The sequence below is a fragment of the Dama dama genome, chromosome 23, assembly GCF_033118175.1.
Source record: "Dama dama isolate Ldn47 chromosome 23, ASM3311817v1, whole genome shotgun sequence".
Taxonomy (NCBI): domain Eukaryota; kingdom Metazoa; phylum Chordata; class Mammalia; order Artiodactyla; family Cervidae; genus Dama; species Dama dama.
In genome coordinates this window covers 62,797,280-62,821,412 of record NC_083703.1, presented here as the reverse complement: position 1 = coordinate 62,821,412, position 24,133 = coordinate 62,797,280, and the positions used below count along the sequence as shown (strand labels likewise).

Here is a 24,133-nt window from a genome sequence, read left to right as displayed (position 1 = left end):
AGGAAATGGAGACCCCAGAGAAAATGAACATCTTACTCACAAAGCAGGTTATAAACTGAGCAAAGACTGGAACCCAGATCAGAGTCCCTCCTTCATCCCACAACAGTAGGCAGGTTCCAGAGTTCCAACCTCCATGAACATGTGATGTTCACATACCCATTACCAGCTGGAGGAACCATTAGAGATGACCTGGTCCTGCCTTGGCGAACATGTAGTCATTCCACTCTTGCCTCCTGAACTTGTGGCAGACATCACTAATCAATCCTGCCCTCCAAGCCCAGGAGCTGCCTGGGAGGGCTTCTCTGCAGAAAGCTCCATCCAGCCCCTACAATCAATGAGGTGTACTTGATACCATAGTTCTTAGAGTCTCTCACATTGTCCTGACAGGAAGCTGAGGCTTAGTGAGGAAGCACGCCTCCCAAAGACTATACACAATCTACCAAGGGAGCCAGAATTTGTAGACAGAGGTCTACTGGAAGTCTGAGCCCATCCAGCTCATGTGGTCTTTATAGCTCACAAAACAGGAAAAGTAGTTGCCGTTGATTAAGCATAAAACATACTGGATGTTCAATCTCCTCACTTCATTCTCTCCATAACCCTGTACAGTGGGGCCATGTAAAGATAGGAGATCTGAAGTGGAGGGGAGTGAAGTGATCAGATAACCGGGAATAATTATAATATCATCATCACTCTTGTATCTGTGTATCAGGGACCTACCCACATTATCTAACTTCATTCTCACAGACAACCAGGGAAGAAAGTTCCAGAGTTAGTTCCATTTCAGACTAGGGGACCTGAGGTTCAGGGAGATGAAGTCCCTTGACCAGGTCCCACAGTCAGCAACAGGCAAAGAGAGGATTCAAACCCACTCTGCTTGATCCGAAAGCTGGGTCTGACCACCACTCCCTCAGTAAGCTTTTTATATACATTTTGCCACCATGATCCAGACACTGGGTTGTTTACCCATTTTGCAATGGGGCAGCTGAAGCCTGGAGCCAACACCAGGTCTGAGGTGACTACATCACTCTCGACCCCTGGGCTGTGTTCCTGAGGTGAGAAAAACTCTCTTCACAAGATTTTGGCACAGCCCTCAGCTCTGCCCACAACAAGGGGAAGAGGGACCTCGGATGTCTGCAGAACTGGGCACAGACAGTGGGGAGGGTGGTCTGCTGATGGGTCTAAGGCTCTGCTGAATGAGGTCCTCCAGGTCCCAGCCCCAGGATTGGGCACCTGGGCTGCTATCTTGTCTCTGCTCTGTTGGTGGGACCACAGTCAGGGTGAGGAAGGCTAACTCCTTAAGCTTCCAGCCCTTCACCTACTCTGCCCTGGCCTCATTCATCAAATTTCCACTGAGATGAAGCTGGGGGACTGGAGGAGATGGACACCAGTGACCTGGAGCTCTCTACCAGTATTCCTAGCCTGATGCCAAGTGGGCACCCATCTGGGCTTCCTGGACCGGGTGTTCTGGGTTGATGTTCTGGGTTGACAGGGGCCCAATGCACCAGGCATAACCACCAACTCAAATAGCAGCGGTCAAGAAATAAACAGGATATTCAAGTCCAAGGGCTCTCCTGCCCCACCAGCTGGCCTCAGTGTGATCTGACCTTCTCTTCGGATACAAGTGCTGGCTTCCTGTCCTTGTGAGACCTGGGCCAGTCAACTCCCTCCCTTGAACCTCAGTTTCCTCTATTGGAAAATGGGATTTTCCAAACTTCCTTATAAGGTTGTGGTGAGTATCAGTGGTGAAAATGGGCCTGCAGTGTCAAACTTAGGGCCATGCATTCACCTGCCCCTCCAGGGTGCTGGACAGTGGGGGCCAAAGAGTGTGACTCACTGCTGCCCCCAGATGATGGAAGCTGAAACAGCTGATCTCAGTGGGAGAAGATGCAGAACTGGATGCACTCTCCAGCTCTATCCCTTACCATCTGTGTGACCTTGAACAAGTCATCCTGCCCTTCTGAGCCTCATGTTCCTCAGCTGGGAAATAGAGGCAGTAACACCCCCTGTGTGGTTGCTGAGAAGGTGAAACAAGATGAAGCAGGATAAGCATGTAGAGTTGTGAGCGTCATGTCTAGACAGAGATGAGGCTTCAGAGAATGGCATGGGGGTCACAACTCATAGAACTCAAGGCAGAAAGTACCTTCTGCCATCTAGTCCAGTTGTTTTCATTTCTGGTCAGACATCCCGGGGCAGTCTACTGGAGCCAGTGACCCTAAGTGTCTAGGAAGGGGCTCAAGCATCTATAGTTTAAGCAAATTTATTAGGTAATGTTGTTAATCTTTTCTAAAAATTAATTTATTTATTTTAATTGGAGGCTAATTACTTCACAATATTGTGGTAGTTTTTGCCATACACTGACATGAATCAGCCACGGGTGTACAAGTGTCCCCCTTCCTGAACCCCCCTCCTACCTCCCTCCTCATCCCATCCCTCTGGGTTGTACCAGTGCATGGGCTTTGAGTTCCCTGCTTCATGCATCAAACTTGGACAGATCATCAGCTTCACATGTGGTAATATATATGTTTCAATGCTATTCTCTCAAGTCATCCCACCCTCACCTTCTCCCACAGAGTCCAGAAGTGTGTTCTTTACATCTGTGTCTCTTTTGCTGTCTTGCCTATAGGGTCATCGTTACCATCTTTCTAAATTCCGTATATATGCATTAACATACTGTATCGGTGTTTTAAAAAAGCAAAACTTAACATATGTGGAGAGAAAAAAATAAGTGGGGTTCAAGTCACATGTACTTTGAACCTTCCTCTGGGCCACGATTTCCCTAGACTTTTCATCAGAGAGGTTAAAATGATGACCTCTAAGCTCTCCTGTGGCTTTGAAGTCTGTTATGTTTCAAATGTGGTTGTGTGACCCTTGAGTAAGCATCAGAATGGATGAGACAGATATGAGTCTATAAATATAAGTCAGGACTTACTATGGATTTGAATGGCAGGATCCAACTCACACTGGCTTCAGCAAAAATTAAAAATAGGGAGGGAAAAGTGTATTTTAACTGGAAAGTTTGGGGCTTGGAGGACTTCAGGCGTACTTGGATCAAGACACTAAGAGAATACATTCTCTCATGCTTTTAGTATAGCTTCTTTTTCTAGTGAGCTTTGCCAGGCGATTGTATTTAAATAGTATCTTTGAGGACAAAAGCTGTACCAGGCAATATGTGAAGACCTAAAGTCCCCCTTTGTGGGTCATGAGATCTAGCTAAGAGCTTTTCAATTTCTTTTACATTTTCAAAGGATCAGCTATTTGTTTGTTAAAGATTTTCTATTATTTTTCTCCTCTTTTTTTCATTTATTCCTGCTGTAATCCTTATTGTATTCTTTCATTGATAACTTTGGACTTAGTTTATTCTTTTTTTTTTTTCTAGTTCCTTAAGGCACAGAGCTAGGTGGTTTATTTGGGATTTTTCTTGCTTCTTAACGTGGCATTTATTGCTATGAACTTCCCTTTTAGAATTGCTTTCCCTGCATCCTATCTGTTTTGATATACAGTGTTTCCATTTTCATTTGCTACAAGAAATTTTATCTTCTTTATTCATTTTATTGGTTGTTCAAGTATTGAACAATTGCTGAAATGGAAATGTTGTTTAATTTCCATGTGTTTGTGAATTTTCCACTTTTCCTCTTACTTATTCCTAGTTTTATGCCATTGTTTTCAGAGATTATACTTGGTATGATTTCAGTTTTCTCGAATTTGTTCCAACTTGTTTCCAGTCTTCCTAGAAAGTGTTCCATATGTGCTTGATAACAACATGTATTCTGCTGTTGTTGAATAGAATGTTCTATATATGTATGCTAGGTCCATTTGGCCTACATGCTTAGTCACTCAGTCATTTCCAATTCTTTGCAATCCCATGGACTGTAGCCCGCCAGGCTCCTCTGTCCATGGGGATTCTCCAGGCAAGAATACTAGAGTGGGTTGCCATGCCCTCCTCCAGGGATTGAACTCAGGTCTCCCACATTGCAGGTGGATTCTTTACTGTCTGAGCCACTAGGGAAGCCCAAGAATACTGGAGTGGGTAGACTATCCCTTCTACCGGGAGTCTTCCCGACCCAAGAATCAAACATGGTCTCCTGCATTGCAGGCAGATTCTTTACCAGTTGAGTTACGAGGAAAGTCCCCATTTGGCCTACAGTGCTGTTCAAATCCTCTGTTTCCTTATTGATTCTCTATCTGAATGATCTACCCAGTTTCGAGAGTGGGATAGTAAAGTCCCCAACTATCACTGCACTGCAGTTTATTTCTCCTTGTTGCTCTGTTTCCTTTTGCTTCATATATTTAGCTGTTCTAATGTTAAGCACACTAACATTTGCTATTGTTATATATTCATGGTGTATTGACCCCTTTATCACTTTATAATGAGTCTCTTTGTTTCTTCTTACCACTTTTAGTTTAAAGTCTATTTTGTCTGTTTTAAGTATGGCTAACCCTGCTGTTGATTTATTTGCTAACATTTTCTTGAAATGTCTTTTTCTATCCCTTTTATACTCAGTCTATGTGTGTACTTAATGTTAAAGTGAATCTCTTGTGAGCAGTATGTTGTTGGATCTTGTTTTTTATTTATTTAGCCATGTTATGCATTTTACTTGGATAATTCAATCCATTTATGTTTAAAGCAATTATTGACTGGTAAGCACTTACTGTTGCCATTTTGTTCATTGTTTTGTGGGTTTTTGTGTGGATTCATTCTTTCTTATTTCTTATCCTGCTGTCTTTTTGTGTGTGTGGGTTTTGGTAACTTTTTGTTTCTGTGTGCTTTCGATTCTTTTTGTGTTCCTTTCTGTAATAGCCACAGGGCCTTGTCTTGTGGTTACTATTGTTGTTCAATGGCTCAGTTGAACCATCATAGGGGCTGTGAGTGTGGCCTTGGCAGGCTGAGGGCGTTTCTCCTCAGCTGTGGGCCACTCTGAGCCAGTTGTTTCTCTGCTCTGGATTCTAATGCCTTGCTCAGTGCATGTGGGGTGTATAAACGCCCTTGCCTGCCCGAACACTCTTCAAATGTGGCAGAGTCTGGGTTTGAGGGACATGCAAAGGGCAGGGAATTTGGTACCCTTGGACAAGGACCAATTAGGTTTGTCAAGGTCACCCATAGATTAGTGAACTACAAGAAAACATGGACAAGTATAATAAAATTAGGAAAACAATGCATGGATAAAATGAGAAGTTCAACCAAGAAATAGCATTCGTAAAAAATAGCAAACAAATCCTGCATTGAAACTACAATGACTGAACTGAAGAACTCAATGGAAAGTTTCAAAACTATTAATAGGCTTGACCACACAGAAGAAAGAATTATCTACGTGGGGGATAGGACATTAGAAATTACCCAGTCAGACAAGCAAAAACAAAAAGAGTAAAGAAAGCCTATGGGAATTTTATGGGACAGGATGAAAAGGAATAATATTCATTATGGGAATTCCAGAAAGAGAAAACAACAGAAAGTATAGTTAAAGCAATGATGCCTAAAATCATCTCAAACCTGGGTAGAGAAATGCACATCCAGATCCATGAGGTCCAAAAAGTCCCAAATAGATTGAATCTGAATAGGTCTGCAACAAGACACATTATTATTATCATCTTAAGAGTCAAAGAAAAAGAAAGAATTGTAAGAGTAGCAAAAGAAAAAAAGAAGTTGCATATAAGGGGAGATTATTGTAAGATTATTCTAAGATTATTGGTTGTAAGATTGTTGTAAGATTATTGGTTGATTTCTCAACAGAAACTGTTCTGACCAGCAGAGAATGGAATGAGATTCAAAATACTGAAAGAAAATAACTATCAACCAAGAATTTTATAGCTGGTGAACCACAAGCAGTCCTTTAGAAACAAAGAAGGGATAAAGATTTTTATGAACAAGTAGAATCAGAGAGAGTTCATTACCATCAGATCTGCATTATAAATGCTAAAGGAAGTTCTTTGAGTGGAAGTAAAAGTAGGCTAATTAATAGCATAAGAACATTAAAAGTAGCACAAATTTCACTGGTAGTGGTAAGTATATAGTCATAGATTTCAATATGGCTATATTGGTGCATAACTCACACAAGTGTAATTAAAAGTTCAGAAAAGAAAGAAGAAAGATAGCCATAACTATAATAATCTGTTACTGGTTTTATGATATGAAAATATGTAAATTATAAAAATAATAACCTAAAAAGTGAGGAAAAGGTGAAGTAAAAGCATAAAATTTATTAATTCTACTGAAGATGAATTGTGATCAGTTTAAAATAGAATGTTTCAAGCATAAAATATTTTATGTTATCCTCATGGTAACTAGAAGAGGAAGCTCTGTAGTTATTACATAAAAGAACATGGAAAGAATTCAAAGCATACTGAAACCAAAAGACACTAAAACACATCTAGATATGGTAGCAGGATAAGAAATAAGGAACATTGGATCTATCAGTTCAGTTCAGTTCAGTCACTCAGTCGTGTCCAACTCTTTGCGGCCCCATGAACTGCAGCACGCCAGGCCTCCCTGTCCATCACCAACTCCCAGAGTCCACCCAAACCTATGTCCATCGAGTCGATGATGCCATCCAACCATCTCATCCTCTGTCGTCCCCTTCTCCTGCCCTCAATCCTTCCCAGCATCAGGGTCTTTTCCAGTGAGTCAGTTTTTTGCATCAGGTGGCCAAAGTATTGGAGTTTCAATTTCAACATCAGTCCTTCCAATGAACACCCAGGACTGATCTCCTTTAGGATGGGCTGGTTGGATCTCCTTGCAGTCCAAGGGACTCTCAAGAGTCTTCTCCAACACAACAGTTCAAAAGCATCAATTCTTCGGTGCTCAGATTTCTTTATAGTCCAACTCTCACATCCATACATGACTATTGGAAAAATCATAGCCTTGACTAGATGGACCTTTGTGACAAAGTAATGTCTCTGCTTTTTAATATGCTGTCTAGGTTGGTCATAACTTTCCTTCCAAGGAGTAAGCGTCTTTTAATTTCATGGCTGCAATCACCATCTGCAGTGATTTTGGAGCCCCCCAAAATAAAGTCAGCCACTGTTTCCACTGTTTCCCCATCTATTTGCCATGAAGTGATGGGACTGGATGCCATGATCTTAGTTTGTGGGAGTTAGGATTGTCACAAAATATAGACTGAGAGGAAAACTCTCATCGCTTTGCTATGGCCAGCAGGGGGAAAACCAGCTCTGGAGAAGGCTGACTTCAAAGAGAATCCAGCTTTGCCTCTGACCAGCTTGTGTGGCCCTGGAGAAGTCACTTCAGCTCTCTGAGACTCAGTAGCCTACCAGGCTCCTCTATCCATGGGATTTTCCAGGCAAGAGTACTGGACTGGGTTGCCATTTCCTTCTCCAGAGGATCTTCCTGACTCAGGGATCAAACCCAGGTCTCCAGCACTGCAGGCAGATGCTTTATTGTCTGAGCCACCACTCCAAGGCAAAGGGGAAACTGAGGGCATGCATGTTGGGGAGGAAGAAGGGCCACAAAAGGACCTCAGCAGTCCTGGGTGGAAGAGACCAAGGCCAGGACAGTGGGGCCTGCAGGGGCTGGGGAGAGGTGGCTGAGTACTGGGAGATGGGACATCACCTCTCTGAGCAAGTGACCCCATAGCCATGGCTTTAAATACCAGTCCTGCCACTTGCTACCCTGTAACCTCGATGTGTCTCTTGTCCTCTATGAGCCTCATAGAGGCCCCATCTGTACAATGGGGACAAGAGCAGAAGGGTGCTGTGAGGAGGTCATGTAGTTAGGTGTGCTGGGGAAGACAGCCCTCCATCATGGTGGTGCTGTAGCGGAAGCAGAGTGAGGCTGTCTCTATGATATATCAGGTCACTTTCTTGCCCATTCTGGGCCTCAGTCTTCCTGTTTGTAAGACAAGGAGGTGAGGCTGGATAATCTCCAAACTCCCTTCCAGCTTCAGATCCAGGTCTCTGCTTACCTGGTTGCACATATCCCACATCCCCCAAAATCCCAATGGAAGGAATGCAACGGACCATACAGGAGGTGCTGAAAAGGCTTTTTATTGCTGGGGGTGAAGGGTGACGAGCATAGGATGTCCTAACTGTGAGCATGTGTATCTGAGAGGTGTCCTTTGATTGGGCTCAGTTGTCACTCCTGGGGGATGGTCTGTCCCAGTAGCACCAACCATCCCAGAGGAAACTGGAACAGAGATTCAGTCAAGTCCCGGGAACCAATCTGGAAGGAGACCCTGATGTGAGGCATGGGCACCCTGGGACCCTTACCTGCTGCTGCGTTCGCCAGACATGGCTACAGGAGTGCTTCCCCCAAACCCTGCGAGCTCTGAGGCTCGGGGAGGGACTGGCACCTGTGGTTTGGGCTCTTTCTCTGGCACCTGGCACTGACCCCCACCTCATCCCCTCACCCTCCCACCACCCTCACCTTAGCAACAATGGCCAATGTGAAAAGACTGATCAGGGCCCAGAGGAGCCAGGGTTCAGTGTATGATCAGGATCAGGGACCAGACTGAGATGCGATCTGGTCTCTATCTGTGACCAGTGTCAGGGCTCAGTCAACTACTGGAGTCAAAGCTCAGTCTGACTGTTCCAGGCTCAGTCAGCGAGCAGAATCAAGCACAATCTGTGTGTCTGATTGAGTCAGGAGTTGGTCTGTGACCGAGATCAGGGCTCAGTCTGCCACTAGAGAAAGAACAAAAGCCAAGTTTGTTTCTGCTTCTCCATGGGCCCCTCTGGGGGGTCTTATCCTCCCTCAGCCCAGGGCCCTGGACCCAGACCTCACCAGCAGGCGGGCATCCTAGCAGTTTTCTTCATCTGCGCTCTTCAGTCTCCCTGTTGGGAGTCCTGAGGCTCACCTGAAAGAACACAATTAGTAGCAGTTCTCAGGCTCCAGCACTGGAAAGCTGAATACAAATCAGACACCAGTGACTGCCACCCTCCAGCAGGTCAGACTTGACAGCCATGGGACCTCTTGTGTATCACTCCATCTCTCTGAGCCTCAGTTAGTTCATCTGTGAAATGGGTATGATAATACTACCCATCCCCACAGGGTCATTGCAAGGATCCAGTGAGATAGCATATAAGAAGCCCAGAGCAACAGCCGAACAAACTGTGTCTGTGGCTATTTTCTAGAAGAACTGCCTCCAGGACCCTCATGCTTCACTCATCCCATGTCTGTTGCCCACAGCCCCAGCAACTCCAGCCATGCTAGAGACCCAGGTCAAGGAAAGTTCCCACGGGCTGAGGGTGAAACCACACCTCCTTATAAGAAGGGAAAGGGAAGGGACGGTATTTATCACCAGTGCCTACTGGATATTAGGCTCTTGCTGATTTTTCTTTAAATCCATTCATCAGCTAAGCCGTGTTTACAATCTCCTTTCACCTGGGAGGAACCCGAGGCTCAGAGAGGCGGAGCCAGTTGACCAGGATTGCACAGTTGCTAAGTCGCAGATCCATGGTTTGAACCCAGATCTGGCCCATCCTCTTTCTCACATCATTTTGGGCAGCAGTTTCTGCCAGTGGGACAAAGAAGGGCAGCAGAAGCTCTCAAAGGCTGACAGAGACCCTCAGTCTGCAGGGACCCCCTCCAACCACACTCTCCTGACTTGCTCAGGATGAAGGGTCCTCAGCTTCTCCTGGATCCCCTGACCAGAACTGCTGGTGCTGTAGGCATAGAGCGACATACCATCCCCAGTGAGGCTGCAGAGGGAGCCCCCTCCCCGCTTCCCCAGGCTGTGACTTACCGATAAGTTTCTTAACACACTCTGCACCCAGGCTTTCAAGGAGTTCACGGATTCGTGGGCACAGCTGAGGGTCACACAGAGCCAGTGAAAGAGAGAAAGACATAGAGAGAGGATTGGAAAGAGGGAAGGATAGAAAGAGGTCAGGAGGTGAGGAGGGAGAGGAGAGACGGAAAAGGAAGAGGACTGGTTATTACCTGCTGTGAGCACCCTGCTCCCCACCCACAGAGATGCTCAGTACTGGGGGCCTTAGAACTTCTACCTTTATGATTCTAGGACTGTGGAAACCTAGAAGGTCCAAATCTGAGAACCAGTGGACACTAGAACCCTAAAAATCTCAGAACATTAGAATCCCAGTACCTTAAGTATCTAGACTGTAAGCATCCTAGATCCCTGTGCTTTTAGAAACCTTGTCCTTTGGACTCTGAAACCTCAAGGGTCAAATGGGGCCTTGGGAACCATAGAGAAGTGTTTCTCACAATTTTGTGTGCATACAATTCCCCGAGGATCTCGTTAAAAGTCAAATTAACGAGCAGCAGGTCTGGAGTGGGACCTAAGGGTCTGCATTCTAAAAAATGCCCAGGGAAGTTCAGTGCTGCTGGTCTGACAACCATAGTTTTAACAGTGACCCTCCAGTTCAGTAAATCTCAGGGCCTCCTGGAGGATTCTTTAAAAAATAAACCCAGATTGCAAGCCCCTTTCCAGAGTGACTAATTTAGAATCTTTGGCATTTAGGGCACATGGTACATATGGTTTTGTACATGATACATAGGAATCTGACCTATGGTGTGTACAGATTTTGTATTTAAATAAATTAAATAAAGTTGTATTGAAATAAGAAAAATACTAGCTAAAAGGCCTATTGGCAGTCCGTGGGTATGGCAAATGGTTCAAGTGTGGGACCCAGTGATTTCAGCTCATGTTGGGCCCCCTTCTCCTCGCCAGGCCAGGCTGAGTGAAGCAGGGTGGGGCGGGGGGAATAGCGACTGACACCTCATGGAGAAGCCGGCCCCTCAGAAAGGAAGGCGCCCAGAGAGTGCAGCCCGCCCACGGACGGTCACGCCTGCCCCACCATCCTGGCTCTGCAGCCCCAGGAGCGGGGGCCTTACCTCGTCCTGCACCACCGAGGACACCACTCTTCTCGCAAGGTTGATGCCAACGTCCACAACGTCGTTGAGCAGTCCAAAGCGCCTGGAGAAGAGAGGAAATTGATAAAGGCTGGTGAAGTTGGCAGAGCGGCCAAGAAGGAGCAGTGGGAAAGAGGGTGGAATATGCTGGGGCACTTCGAGGTCAGGTGACTTGAGCCCCTACCCAAGGGGATCATCGCTTAGAACCCCATGGTTGACCAGCAGCCCACCCCAGTAGCTCATGAGAGTCTTATCACCATCCTGAGACCTCATTCACCCATCCATCCACTCTTTTAACCATCCATCCATCTAGCCATCCATTCATTTATTCATCAGCACATATTTACAGAACACCAACTATATGCTGGGAACCAAGCCTGACTTAGGACACAGTGATGAACAAAGCAGAAGCAGCTCCTAACATGGTACCTAAGTATTAGAGGCCAAAATGATCGTTCAGAGCTTTCTGTAACATCTTATGGAAAAACCCAAATAAATTTTTTGGCCAACCCCGCATTAAACAAGTTTTCCTAAGACTTGCTCCTTCCCACTATCAGCTCTCAGCATAACTTTCACCACCTCAGGGCAGCCCTCCCTGACTGCTTGCCTAAGGTAGGACTTTGTATCAGTTTGTATCATAGCACTCTGTTAAGTGTGCTGCACTGCTCAGGGATCTTGGCCATCTGACATTTCCCTTGTGAGCTCTTTATTACTGGACTGAATGCTCGCCTGTCTGCCCTCCGCTCATGAGTGTAAGCTCCACAAGAGCAAGGTCCTTGCCTGCAGTCACCATAAATTCTCCAGAGCTCAGAAAGGCAGCTGCTTGGCATAGAACAGATGTTCAACATGTTTTTGGCTGAAGGAGGAAATGAAGTAAACATACAACTAAATACATAATGACATCTTATGATAGGTATTGAGAAGGGTGAGAGTAGATCTTCCAAGAGAGAAGAGGAGGAATTTTGTTTTAGACTCTGAAGGATGAGATGTACAATAAGAAGGAATGTGGGAAAGGTGTTTGAGACTAGGTTCCAGAGCAGCCTATGCACAGGTCTTGAGTGGAAGTTTTTCTGAGACTCAGAGCAAAAGCTAGTGTGTCTAGAGCAGAGAGGGCAAGGGGGAGAGCACAGTGATATGAGGGCGGATCCGATCAGGCAGAGCCTCAGTGGCACTGGGGAGAGCTTGAGATTCCACCCATGGCGAAGAGAAAAGCCCCAAAAGGATTTGGAGCAGCAGAGTGGAATGCCATTTCACAGATATGGACACTGAGACCCAGAAGGTCGGGTAATTTCCCTGGGGCTATAGGCTAGGCAGTGTCCAGCAGGGCTCAGGCATTTGGACTTACATTAGTCTTTCCAAGTGAGGATAGGCTGCAGAGCCTATCTGTGGGTTTTGGGGGGGGTCCCTAGGCAAGCTGTGATCAGATCCCTTGTTGGAGCAAGATGGACTGACCTGTATTCATGGCTCAGCCTTGAAACCTGCCAAGGTCAACCTGCCCCAGTCTCAGCTTCCAGACCACTCCTCCTCTCCGAGCCAGGACCAGAGTCAGCCTTTTTCTCTCTACCATCGTGCCTGGGCAAAACCTGCTTTTTTCAACCACACAGTTTAAGATCTAGATTTCGTGGGTTACTGGAGATCAGTGACTTAAATGGAGAGAATTAATTTTTCAAGGCCTCATTTTGGGAATCTTCCATTGAGTGGAAGATGATTAGGGCACAATCTGAAATTAGAGCCAGTAGCAGGGTTTACTCTTCTTGCCTGCCCCTAACTAGAGGCAAGAAGGTAAACACAATATATTATTATTGTTATTATCATTATTATTATTTGAGGGACATTCGACTCCAGCCCACCAGGCTCCTCAGTCTGTGGGATTCTCCAGGGAAGAATACTGGAGTGGGTTGCCAGTTCCTTCTCCAGGGGATCTTCCTGACCCAGGGACTGAACCCAGGTCTCCTGCATTGTGGGCAGACGCTTTAACCTCTGAGCCACCAGGGAAGCCTGATACAATAAGAGAAGGGCCAGTTCTTCAAGTAGATGTAACAATGCTAAATGTGCATGCAACAGAGCTTCAAAAACCATGAAGCAAAAACAAATAAAGCTGTAAGGTGAAATATACAAACTCACAGTTAACGGTTTGAGAGGTCAACACTCCCGTCTTAGTAATGGGAAGACCCAAGAGACAGAAAATAAGGATAGATATTACTATTACTGAAAGCTTCGTAGTGCTTGGCCAAATATTCTCTGAGTATGCTATGTATTTTCTCATTTGGTCAACATAGTAGCATATGAGTTAGGTAATGTTACCAACCTTAGTTTAAAGATGTGATAGCTAAAGCTTCTATAGGCTAAATTGATTACAAAGACACAAGTGAGTGGCAAAGCTAGCTTGACTCCAGAGTCTGAACTCTCTCTCTCTCTCTCTCGTTTTTTTTTTTTTTTTTTTTTTTAACCATACTCTGCTCCCGTCAGGTAAGGAATAGGGCTGAAATTTTGGGTCCCAGCTCTTCTGGAATTCCTTGCTCTGCAGGGATGTGTGGGCCTGACCTGTGCAGCACCGTGAGTGAGATGCTTTCTGGGTTGTTGGTGCATTCTCCCACGACCACACTGGAGTCACCACTCTCGGCATCAGTTTCAATGCTGACACTAGTTTGGAGGTCCACTTTGAGGTCCAGGTCAACAATCTCACCCAACAGAGGCCTACAGGGAATAAGATTCACAGTGAACAGAGGTGAAGAAGTCTCTTCACATTGCCCACGAATCTCTCTCTCTAGATGGCCATTGCATGGGATATCTATGGATAAAGTCAATGGTGTGTAAATTTTTTATTAAATCTACATTCTTACATTAGGTATTACTTTTCCTAGCCCCATGGGTTTGGCGCGTATGAAATTTTTATACAGTATCACACCGATAAACAAAATAAAAATAATAGTTAACATTTCTTGAGCACAAACTCTGTGTTAAGTATTTCACAAAAGTCTTTTACTTGAATTAAGCGATTTAATCTTGACAGCAGTACCATGAGGGAAAAATACTATCATCATCTCTATTTTCAGAGTAGGAAATGTTTGATATAGAGAGGTTAAGTAACTATACCAAGATCTCATATCCAGTGAATGATGAAATAGCAGTACACTTAATTTATAAAGACTCATCTAAAAAAAAAAGACTCGTTTACACATTTGCATTTTCCTTTCTCTTCATATTTAAAAAGTAATTAAAATACTTAGAAATTACTGTTTCTAATATAATTTATATAATTAATGAAGTAATAAAATTTCTAATATAATTATAGCTTCTATATAATTTTCACATGCCTTTCATTACATACTGTACACTACTATATGGCCATACTGGTGACTGCTATTTAAAGAGAATCTTGAGAGACAAAATGATGCTGGAGGAAACTTTGCCTAAGAATTATAAATGTCCATGTCTTCTCAGTTTTCAACTATTGTGATTAGATAAGTTTTATGATTTTGGAAATATATTTCATGGAGGACTTTTTAAAAAAGAGATTTGGTTCTGGGCAATGTTTCTTAGACATTTTAAAGGTTAGGATTTAGGAGTTGCCAAGACCTCTTTATTTTACAGATTGGGAGAGCAAGGCAGCAGGGTGGATAAGTGCCCGATGCCAGATTGGAGACCTATTGGCCATACCTCACTGCCTCTCCCAACCCTCAGATTCTAAGGCTACTCACAGGTTCACGGTGACATCAGCAGTGATGGGGATCTTCACGTCAGCACTGTTGTTAGAAGTCGCCTCGAATGTGATATCCGGGACTTGGACATTCCTGATTCTCACCCTGTGTAAAAACCACAGTTCACCCTTGTCACTCCTGACAGCCATTGCTTGGCTCTTCTCTGCCAGCGTTGTGCTGAGCATTGAGCCTCATGGACTTCACCTGCTTTGGTCTCATGAGAGCCCTGCTCAGGGGTTGGATTCTTTCCGTTGGATGGCATGGCAGACTGAGGATCAGACAGCTGTGATTTCCTCAAGACGCCAAGGGTGAACATGTGCCAGAGCCAGTATTTGTTTTTTGTTTTTGTTTTCAGTTGAGATATAGCTGCTTTATGATGTTGTGTTAATTTCAGGTGGGCAGCAGAGTGATTCAGGTACAGATATGTATATTTATAGAGGTATCTTTATTTCAGATTCTTCTACCTTATAGGTCATTACAGAATATTGAATATAGTTCCCTGCGCTATATAGTAGGTCCTTGTTGGTTGTTTATTGTATATATAGTAGTGTGTATATGTTAATGCCTGGAGTAGGAAATGGCAGCCCATTCCAGCATCCTTGCCTGCACAGTCCCACAGACAGAGGAGCCTGGTGGGCTACGGTCCATAGGGTTGTAAGGAGTTGGACATGACTGAAGCAACTTAGCATACGTTAATGCGAAACCACTCATTTCTCTCCCACACTGTTTTCCCTTCTGGTAACCATGCGTTTGCTTTTTATGTCCACAAGTCTGTTTTGTATAAGATCTTTTGTATCATATTTTAGATTCCATACATAAGTGGCATCACATGGTATTTGTTTTTCCTCCGTCTTACTTACTTCATTTAGTATGGTAACCTCTATGCCCATCTTTGGTTGCTGCAGACAGGATTAATTAATTCTTTTTATGCAGAGTCAGAATTTGAACCCAGAACTGCCTGGCTCCCAGACGTTATGTGTGGAGCCACCTACGTGGTGTGAATTCTAGTTTTCTCTCTCTTGAGGCCATTTAGGCTTTTATACTCAAGTATATTCAGAGAAGAAAAGTCATTCCTTAGAAAAGGGACTTTAGGCATCAGCAAACAGATAGAGGTGAGGGAGAAGAGAACCTTCATCCTGACCCTGAAATCACAGAATGAGAAGGTCCAGACCCATGAGATGCTGGACAGGCCCTGCAGTGCTGACTCTAATTTTCCCAGGCTCTGGTAGAGCTGGCCTCAGACCGCTTCTGCTCTGCAAGAACACACAAGGTTTGTTCATCTTTCTTTCTTTTATATTAAACTTACCTACCCAAAGATACATATTCATTTTTTTGGGAGCAAAGATTTCCAACATGAAGCATCAACTCACCCTGTAAGCCTGTTCACTACTTGAAAAATTCCAGAAATGAGTTGTTCCAACAAATTCTCAGATTCCTGGCTCTCCGCAACCTCGTCTGAACACTTGGATTCCAATTCAGCCTTCAAATTCTGAAAGATAACTGCAAAAACAATCTCTGTTTAGTGCAGTACACAACTTAAGAAGCAGTTCCTAGGCACCAGGTACTAATGAGACTACTTTCCTAGGTTATTTTACCTCATCTTGTAACACCTCCATAAAGTAGATGGTACTATTATCTGCACTTTCAGATGAGGAAATAAAGGATCAAAAGATTGAGAAACGGGCCAAAGTCACACAGCTGGGAGACCTTGTGCCTAGTATGCTGTCTTTGTGCTAATATATGCTCATCATTTCAACAAAGCAATCAGTCCACTGAGCAGGCAGTAGATACTGATTGCACATCAGCTTCTAGTAGTGAAGATTAAGGAGATGCTCATACAAACAGAATAAACTGAGAACAAAATAAGAAATGGAAAATGTAGAATCAAAGAAAAACATGGCTCCAAATTATTAAAGTGGCAAGTAGGAGCCCTGGATAACAGGCCTAGAAAGCAGTGATTCATTCAGGAGCAGGAGGACAGAGAGTCCTAACAGAGGGTCTTTCAGAGATAAGAGAGGTTTGATAGAGGAAGTGACATGGCAGATGCAGAATGGCACAGTTGAAAAGAGTTCCGAATATACCTGTAGGAAAGAATTCAAATGAGAAACAGGAAGGCAACAACTAGCTCAAAAAACACACACAAAAGGCTACAGGAAAAGATATGTAATCAGAGTACTCCAACTTGCAATGGACAATATGTACCTAATTATAATGATGCAAACAGAGATGGAAACTCCGTCTGGTCCTATAGATAATCCAGACACTTCTGCTTCTGAGCCCAGTTTTGTCAGCACTGAAACTGGAAAGTGGGTCCCTCCTATATCTTTGACATTTGCCCAAGCCCTGGCAAGGTTTGAAAGGCAGTCATATACAGAAATTAGTTTCTCCTATAAAGCATGTTTGTCATGGTGCTGATAATGTTTCCAGAAATTGAAAAGAAGGCCAAGTTCTTCCAAGAAATCAGAATTACAAGGACATATGATTAACGAGAAAGATAGGTAATTTTAAAGCTATCTAGGCTAGGTAGGAATCCTTTTCCAATAGTTAATACAGAGTACTAAGTAAATTAAATGGCCCAGCAAAAGAATATGCCACAAATATAAATAAAATATTTAAATAAAATATGTAAATGACTAATAAAATATGAAAAATATGAGTGAATTCTTTCAAAATTAGAGAAAAGCTAAGTGACATGAATTATAACCTTTCATCTGTGAGACTGGCAAAAAATTCAGTTGTCCAAAACAGTGCTGTCAGGGAAGTGGAAAAAAAGGTAATCTCATAGACTATTGGAGAAAATGTTAGCATAGGGTATTATTTGTCAATATCTACTGTAATTTAAAATATGCACACTTTTGAACTTTTGAAATGTCACTTTGAGGAATTTATCCTAAGAATATATTAGCAAAGTTTACCATGATATAAGATATAAAGTGATATTCAGTTAAGTGTTGCTTGTGTCTAGAAAAATAATAAACAATGACCAATTAGACATTATTTCCAAATAAACAGGAACCAATTAGCAACCTACCTTAGTAAACAACCCATAAAGAGAGCCCCTGCTACAGTCCTTGGTAATACAGGCATAGTATTTAGCAGGCAAGCTCCCAGGTGCCACTGACCATCACTATTGTTGACTCACTTTCAATTGCACTGTCAAAGCTGGCAAGTCCACTCTCAAGAGCAGATCTCAGCTTCCTCAGAACATCGTTGCCACGATTGTCAAGAAGAGATGCTGAGGTCCCAGCGAGCAGGCCGCACAAGAGAACAAGTTTCCAAAGCTGAAACATCTTGTCCTGACACCTGGACAGTCATGGGAGGATCAGGAATGAGAATTACCCATAGGGAAATGGGATCTTGGATGAGCACCTATCACTCTTACACTCAACAGACCTTGAAGATAGATGTGGTTATCTCCTCTCTCACTGCCCAGGTCAGAAAGCTAGAGCAACTTGCCCAGAGATAAACAACCAGTGAAAGAAGGAGATACTATTTGAAAAGTCATACTTGACTCCAGGTCAGTGCTCTTTGCTAGGGGTCTTTTGCACTTGCTGGCTTCTCTGCCTGGAACATTTTCCTCTTCTTTTCATTTTTACCTGAGTCACTTCCTACTGACTCCAAATTCAGTAAGATAGCATGTCCTCTCACTCTAGACCTCTCCCCAGGGTCTAGGATAGGGGGCCCCACTCCACCACCTTGCTGCCTTCATTGTATGGCCAGAGTCCTGGGGACCAGTTAGAGAAGACTGACTGCCTTTCCCATCAAGCTGGGCACCCCTTAGAGGAGGGATTGTGATGTATCTCACTATCAAATTTATAACACATAGTAAAAAACCTGCTCTTCGCTCACTACAACAAAATAAAGCTTGCTGAATAAAAGTATGAACAAATAAATGGGCACTACATCATGACTCTGCTTTGCTTGTCAGTTTGGCACCTCTCCTAATTGCATCTATTTCTTAATTTGCTCTGATCAAGATAGAAGCTAACTGAATTAGACCGATCCGTCTGCCTCTGGCCCCCAAAGCCTTCTGAAGGCCTTAGGTGGGGTGACATTAGGTAGAAAGCCCATCGTTCACAGGTTTGGAGAAAAATACTTACAAAATCCTTGCTCCCCTGCACAGTCTCCTGAATTCTGCTGGGTGGTGATGGCCCTTATATCTCCTGAATGGTGATGTGGTGGGAGGCTGCCCCCGGAAACAAGCCCTGTGTCCAGAGCCATCCAAGGAGACTCCAATGAAAATAAGCCCTGTCCAGAGTGAATACAGAGAGATTTCCGAAGCAAAGGTCACCCAGGATGCTTGAATTGGAATGGGTGGATGTGGAGAGGACATCGTGCCAAGACTAAGAGGAGGTTCTTGTGCTGCCAAGACAGTGGCCATTGCAAATGGCGGCTGGGATAAAGATCGAGAATGGATGAAGTGGAGAATGTTCTGGTAGAAGGACCCATGGTGATCATCCAGCTTAATTCTATCAGGATTTGGAAACACAGGCTGAGAGGGAAATTATGATACTATTCTATCAGTATTTGGGAATCAGCTTGAGGTCCCCCAGAAAGACAGGGACAGATATGGGGCTAGAATTGTGGCCCACGGAGTCAGGGTCAGTGACCAGTGAGGTCATTCTTCCCAAACCTTCTGTCTGAGTGCTCTCCATAAAATCCCTCACAGTGGAGCCAGCCTTAGGGCAGATGTTTTCAGTTCAGGACCACCCTCCCCTGTCTGCCTACTCCATTTAGTCAGTTGAGTTCCTCCTGTGAGTGAACAAACCCTGCCTCCTTTGTGCCCTCACGTATGCAGGATTCCTATGCACACTTGCCCCCAACCCCTCTACTCTCAATGCAGTGGCCAGAGGTTGAAGCACTCAGCTTCAAAACAGCAACCCCATCAAGGCCTTGTGATACTGTTCACTGCCACCCCAAACTCATCTACCTCTCCTTCCATGGCCCTACTGACTTCCTTCTGTTCCAGAAGGATACCACCCTTTTGCTGCCTTTGACCTCCACACAGACCATTCCCTTTTTGCAGAACTCGCCTGCCTAGCTGACCCTGGGTCTCGACATCACCTCGAAACCTCTGTGATGGCTCACCTGAGGTGGTCCCTCCCCATCTTCCCCAAGTGCAGCTTCTTGCTGGCTTCTGTCACAGCAGATCATTATCATTGGCTTTTCCCCTTGTTCTCTGCCCTCAGCAAGTTGTTACCACCCTTTCCTCTAGGGCTTTCCTCTCACATGGGTCCCAAGACACTGACCTTGCTCTAGAATGCTCCAAGCATCTCTGTGGCATCTGATAAGGCCGTCCAGTCCCTGATAAGGTGGTGAGGGTCCCATCCTTAGAGATGCTTGGTAATTTGACCAGATGACTGCTAATGTCCCGTGTGACTTGATGTGACTGTGAGCTGTGATTAAAAATTTCCATAGTCTCTTGTTAGAAGATCAATGTGGTACATTTGTATGACTCTGGCTCCCAGGTTTTTTTTTCTCCCTGAGTCTCGCTGCCCCCTGGGGATGTGATTCCCTCAGGCTTCCTGCCTCTTTCCTTTTCTCACCGGCCTGTCCTTGCAAGACCCACATCCACCTGGCCATGGCCTCCTGGAGTCACACTGGCTGGTGCGGGGTAGTTTGTCATCACAGATCACACCCAGGACAAAGCCAGCTTCTTTTTTGTCTTCTGGGGGATGCAATGAGTGGCATTCATTAGCCAAAATGCCCAGCTCCCAGTAGGGGCAGGTGAGTGCCAGGGCCTGGGCTTGGCACTGCAGGTCCACTTTCCCAACTGGTGCTCAGGACAACTCCGTGAGGAGGTTCAGAAAGCCCAATTTTCTGGTGAGGAAACAGGTTTAGGGAAAGGAGGTGACTGGCCCAGGTCTCACAAGGACAGGGCCCAGTGTTTGGGTCCCCAGGGTAGGACATTTCACTCAGATCACCTTGAGGCCAGCTGGTGGGGCAAGAGTCCTTGGACTTGAATACCCTGTTTATTGCTTGACCTCTGCTGTTTGAGTTGGTTGTCATGCCTGGTGCATTGGGCCCATGTCAACCCGGAACACCCAGTCCTAGAGTGCAAATGCATGCTTACTTGGCATTAGGTTGGGAGCACCCGCTCCCAGGTCACCCAGGGTCAGTCTCTTCCATTTGCCCAGCTGCATCTCAGTAGAAACCTGCAACCCTCTCCTGGACATGATAGCAGCCAGGAGAATGTGGGGGTAGGTCCAGAGGTTTCGGGAGTTAGCCTTCCTCACCCTGACTCTGGTCCCACCATCAAAGCACAGGGCAGGTGCCCAAGCCTAAGCCAGGGACATGGAGAACCCTGTCCAGCAGAGCCTTGGGCCCTTCAGCAGACCACCCTCCCAGACTGTGCCCAGTTCTGCAAATATCTGAGGCCCCTCTTCTCCTGGTTGTGGGCACAGAGCTGAGGGCTGTACAGAAACCTTGTGTAGAGAGTTGTCCCTACTCAGGAACACAGCCCAGGGGACTGAATGTGATGTAGTGAGCTCAGACCTGGTGTTGGCCCCAGGCTTCAGCTGGTGAAATAGGTAATCAACCTGTGTTTGGATCCTGGTGGCAAATGGAAATTAAAATGGTACCAAAGGACTGCTGCTCATAGCCTGGCTGTAGTGCTGGGCCAGCTGAGTTTGAATCCTCTCCTCCTGTTACTGGCTATGCAGCCTGGATAAGGAGATTCATCTCCATGAGCCTCAGGTCCCCTGTGTGTGAAATGGGACTAAAGATGGGATTCTCCTCCAGGTGTGTGGTGAGGATGTGGTGGGATAATGTGTATGAAGGGCTGAGCATGAAGTAGGTACCTGATATGCAGTAACACCAGTGATGAAATGATGATGACAGTTGTTTCTATTGTCAGGCCATTTCACACCCCTCCAACTCAGGTCTCCCATCTATACGTGGTCCTACCCCAGAGGGTTGTGGGGAAGACTAAGTGAGAAGATAAAGCACTCTATACACTTAATGCTTCAGCAAAGCTACTGCATTTCTTCCTTTTGTGTGCAGTAAAGACTGAATGAGATAAAATGGACTCAGGTCTCCAGTATACCAGTGTCCATGAATCCTGGCTCCCTTTTGTGATGGTGTTTAGTTCTTGGCAGGTGTGCTTCCTCATAAGCCTAAGTTTCCCTTCTGGGGCTGAGTTAGTTAAGATAGTACCATGGTCTCAAATACGATCTGATTGAATATAGGGATTGGATGGGGCTTTATGTTAAGAAGCCCTCGCAGGCAGCACCTGAACTTGGAGGGAAGGATTGATTAGTGATGTCTGCCACAAGTTCAGGAGGGGAGAGCGGAGGCACTGCGTGTGTGCCACTGTGGGACCAGGTCATATGCAAGAGGCCCTTTATCCAGCGATGGGCACACCAACACCACACGTTCATGGAGGGTGGGACTCTGGGACCTGCCTGGTGCTGGGAGAAGGAGATGGAGAACCTTATCTAGGTTCCAGTCTTGACCAGCAGAGAACCTGCTTTGTGACTCTGAGTAACATGTTCATTTTCTCCCAAGGTCTCTGTTGCCTCTAACTACAAAATGAACAGAGGTTCCCTGCTACATGGCTGACTCCTCGGGGCTCTGAGAGGTGGTCCGGAACATCTAAGGGATACTTGCTACATTCCCACCTGCTGGGCCACCCCACACTCTTGCTTTGAGCATGAATCCCATCAGCTCCTTGGGCACAGTGATAACCGCCCCCTCTCTGACTCCATAAGGGCCAAAACCACAGGCTTCATGCCCAGACCCTGACACAGAGCGGATTTTCAATAAATATTCATTACAGCTTGCATAAGCACTTTAAGTGCTGATTAATTAAAAAGTACCCATCAAGTAATCCATGCATTTTATTTGTAACAGTACAATAAGCTTGCTCTTAGGTCATCCTGGGGTGTACATCCCAGAACTTTTCCTTGTTGGTGGTATGACAGCAGGTAAATGTCATAACCTCTTGGAGCTCTGTTATTTTTGCTTTCAACCATGAAAAGGAGCACTAGATTATCCTCTACCTTAGAAGAGCAGCTGGGGGCACTAAATGAGGAAATGTCAGTAGAGAGCCCGACCCAGCCCTGGCTGAGGAAGGTGCTCCATGAATAATAGAGATCATCATAACTGCTATCACTGCAATACATAGTTGTGAGTTGTGACCTAAGGCAGCATTCAGGAGCCCTGGAAAATAGGGAGGGAGACAAGGGGCAGTGTGTGCAGTTCTTGAAAGTAGATGAGGCTGTAAGCAAATCAGAGCACTGCCACTTACTGGCCTTATGATCTTTTCCTCCTAGAGACTCAGTTTACTCACCTGTAAATAGGGCAAGTGGGTGTACCTACATTGCTGAACTGGTCTGAAGAGTACACAGTCAACATATATAAATCTGGACACGTGGTCCCTAAAGATTTGCTTTCTTCCTCATCCACTAGAGAGGGATGAGGAAGGGATCTCACTAGGCCCCACTAGGCAGGGATCTTGTCTGTTTTGTTCCCTGACATGTCCCCTGTGCCATAACAATGCCTTGTGATCATAGCTGATGAACACATGCTCCCTGACGTTTTTTTGCCACTGTTATAACACACAGATCGGGGACCCTGCCCATGGCTGACTTCCCTGAGGGAGAGCACGTCGCTCTGTTTTCAAGTACTTTCTGTGCATGTCGGGCTCTCCCCAGACACGGGGCTCTTTTGCTGCGTTAGAACCTACCCCTCCCTTCTCTCTGGCCCCATAGGTGACCACAGGTATGTGTAGCTGCTAAGGGTGTGGGCTGGGCTGGCCCGAGGTTTCTCCCCCATGCACGTTGCTGCAGCTGGTGGGAATGTAGCAAGTAGCACCCCAGACACTCCTGACCACCTCTCAGAACACCAAGGGGTCAAATGTGTAGCAGGAAGCCTCTATTCATTTTGTAGTTAGAGGAAATGGAGACCCTGGAGAAAATGAACATCTTACTCAGAGTCACAAAACAGGTTATAAACTGAGCCAAGCCTGGAACCCAGATCAGGGTCCCTCCTCCACCCCACAGCGCTAGGCAGGTCCCAGAGTCCCAACCTCCGTGAACTTGTGGTGTCCATGCGCCCATCACGGGCTGGAGGGGCCATTAGAGATGACCTGGTCCTGATCTGGCGAACATGCAGTCGTTCCACTCTCCCCTCCTGAACTTGGGGCAGACATCACTAATCAATCCAGCCCTCCAAGCCCAGGAGTCGCCTGGGAGGGCTTCTCTGCAGAAAGCTCCATCCAGTTCCTACAATTAATGAGGTGTACATGATACCAGAGTTCTTGGAATCTCTAACATGGTCCTGACAGGAAGCTGAGGCTTAGTGAGGAACTGCACCTCCCAAAGCTTATACACCAGTCACCAGGGAGCCAGAATTTATAGACACAGGTGTACAGGAAGCCTGAGCCTATCTAGGTCATGTGGTCTTTATAGTGTACAAAATAAGAAATCTGGTTTCCATTGATTAAGGGTAAAGCATATTGGATGCTTGATCTCCTCCCTTCATCCTGTCCATAAGCCTGTGCAGTGGGGTCAGGTCCAGATGGGACACCTGAGGTGTAATTATAATATCATCATCAGTGATATAACCGTGTATTAGAAGCCTATACACATTATCTCTCCACATCCTCATAGCATAC

At 45.4% G+C, this 24,133-nt stretch overlaps 2 protein-coding genes across 2 annotated transcripts in view; both read right to left on the bottom strand.

The window, feature by feature from the left end:
- LOC133044294 (latherin-like) overlaps nt 1-8,240 on the bottom strand; it is a 57,730-nt gene extending 49,490 nt beyond the window's left edge. The window contains exon 1 of the mRNA XM_061125691.1: nt 8,218-8,240. Within this exon, the coding sequence (XP_060981674.1) occupies nt 8,218-8,240 (23 nt within the window). The remainder of the gene's footprint in view (nt 1-8,217) is intronic.
- Nucleotides 8,241-9,327: 1,087 nt separating this feature from the next.
- On the bottom strand, nt 9,328-17,807 carry LOC133044293 (short palate, lung and nasal epithelium carcinoma-associated protein 2B-like). The gene is made up of 7 exons (XM_061125690.1): nt 17,660-17,807; nt 15,888-16,017; nt 14,518-14,622; nt 13,361-13,513; nt 10,799-10,880; nt 9,693-9,756; nt 9,328-9,461 (listed from the first exon to the last, which is right to left on the bottom strand). Exons 1-7 carry the CDS (start codon nt 17,805-17,807, stop codon nt 9,328-9,330), a joined length of 816 nt encoding a protein of 271 aa, XP_060981673.1.
- Between the last annotated feature and the right edge of the window lie 6,326 nt (nt 17,808-24,133).

What these genes read in the sequence shown, in the direction of transcription:
- LOC133044293 (XM_061125690.1), bottom strand. Translation starts at nt 17,807, where the DNA reads ATGTTTCAGCTTTGGAAACTTGTTCTCTTGTGCGGCCTGCTCGCTGGG. An exon ending in GCTGATGTCACCGTGAACCT is followed by an intron (nt 13,514 to 14,517) that starts GTGAGTAGCCTT and finishes TATTCCCTGTAG; the next exon opens with GCCTCTGTTGGGTGAGATTG. An exon ending in CCTCGGTGGTGCAGGACGAG is followed by an intron (nt 9,757 to 10,798) that starts GTAAGGCCCCCG and finishes TGTGACCCTCAG; the next exon opens with CTGTGCCCACGAATCCGTGA.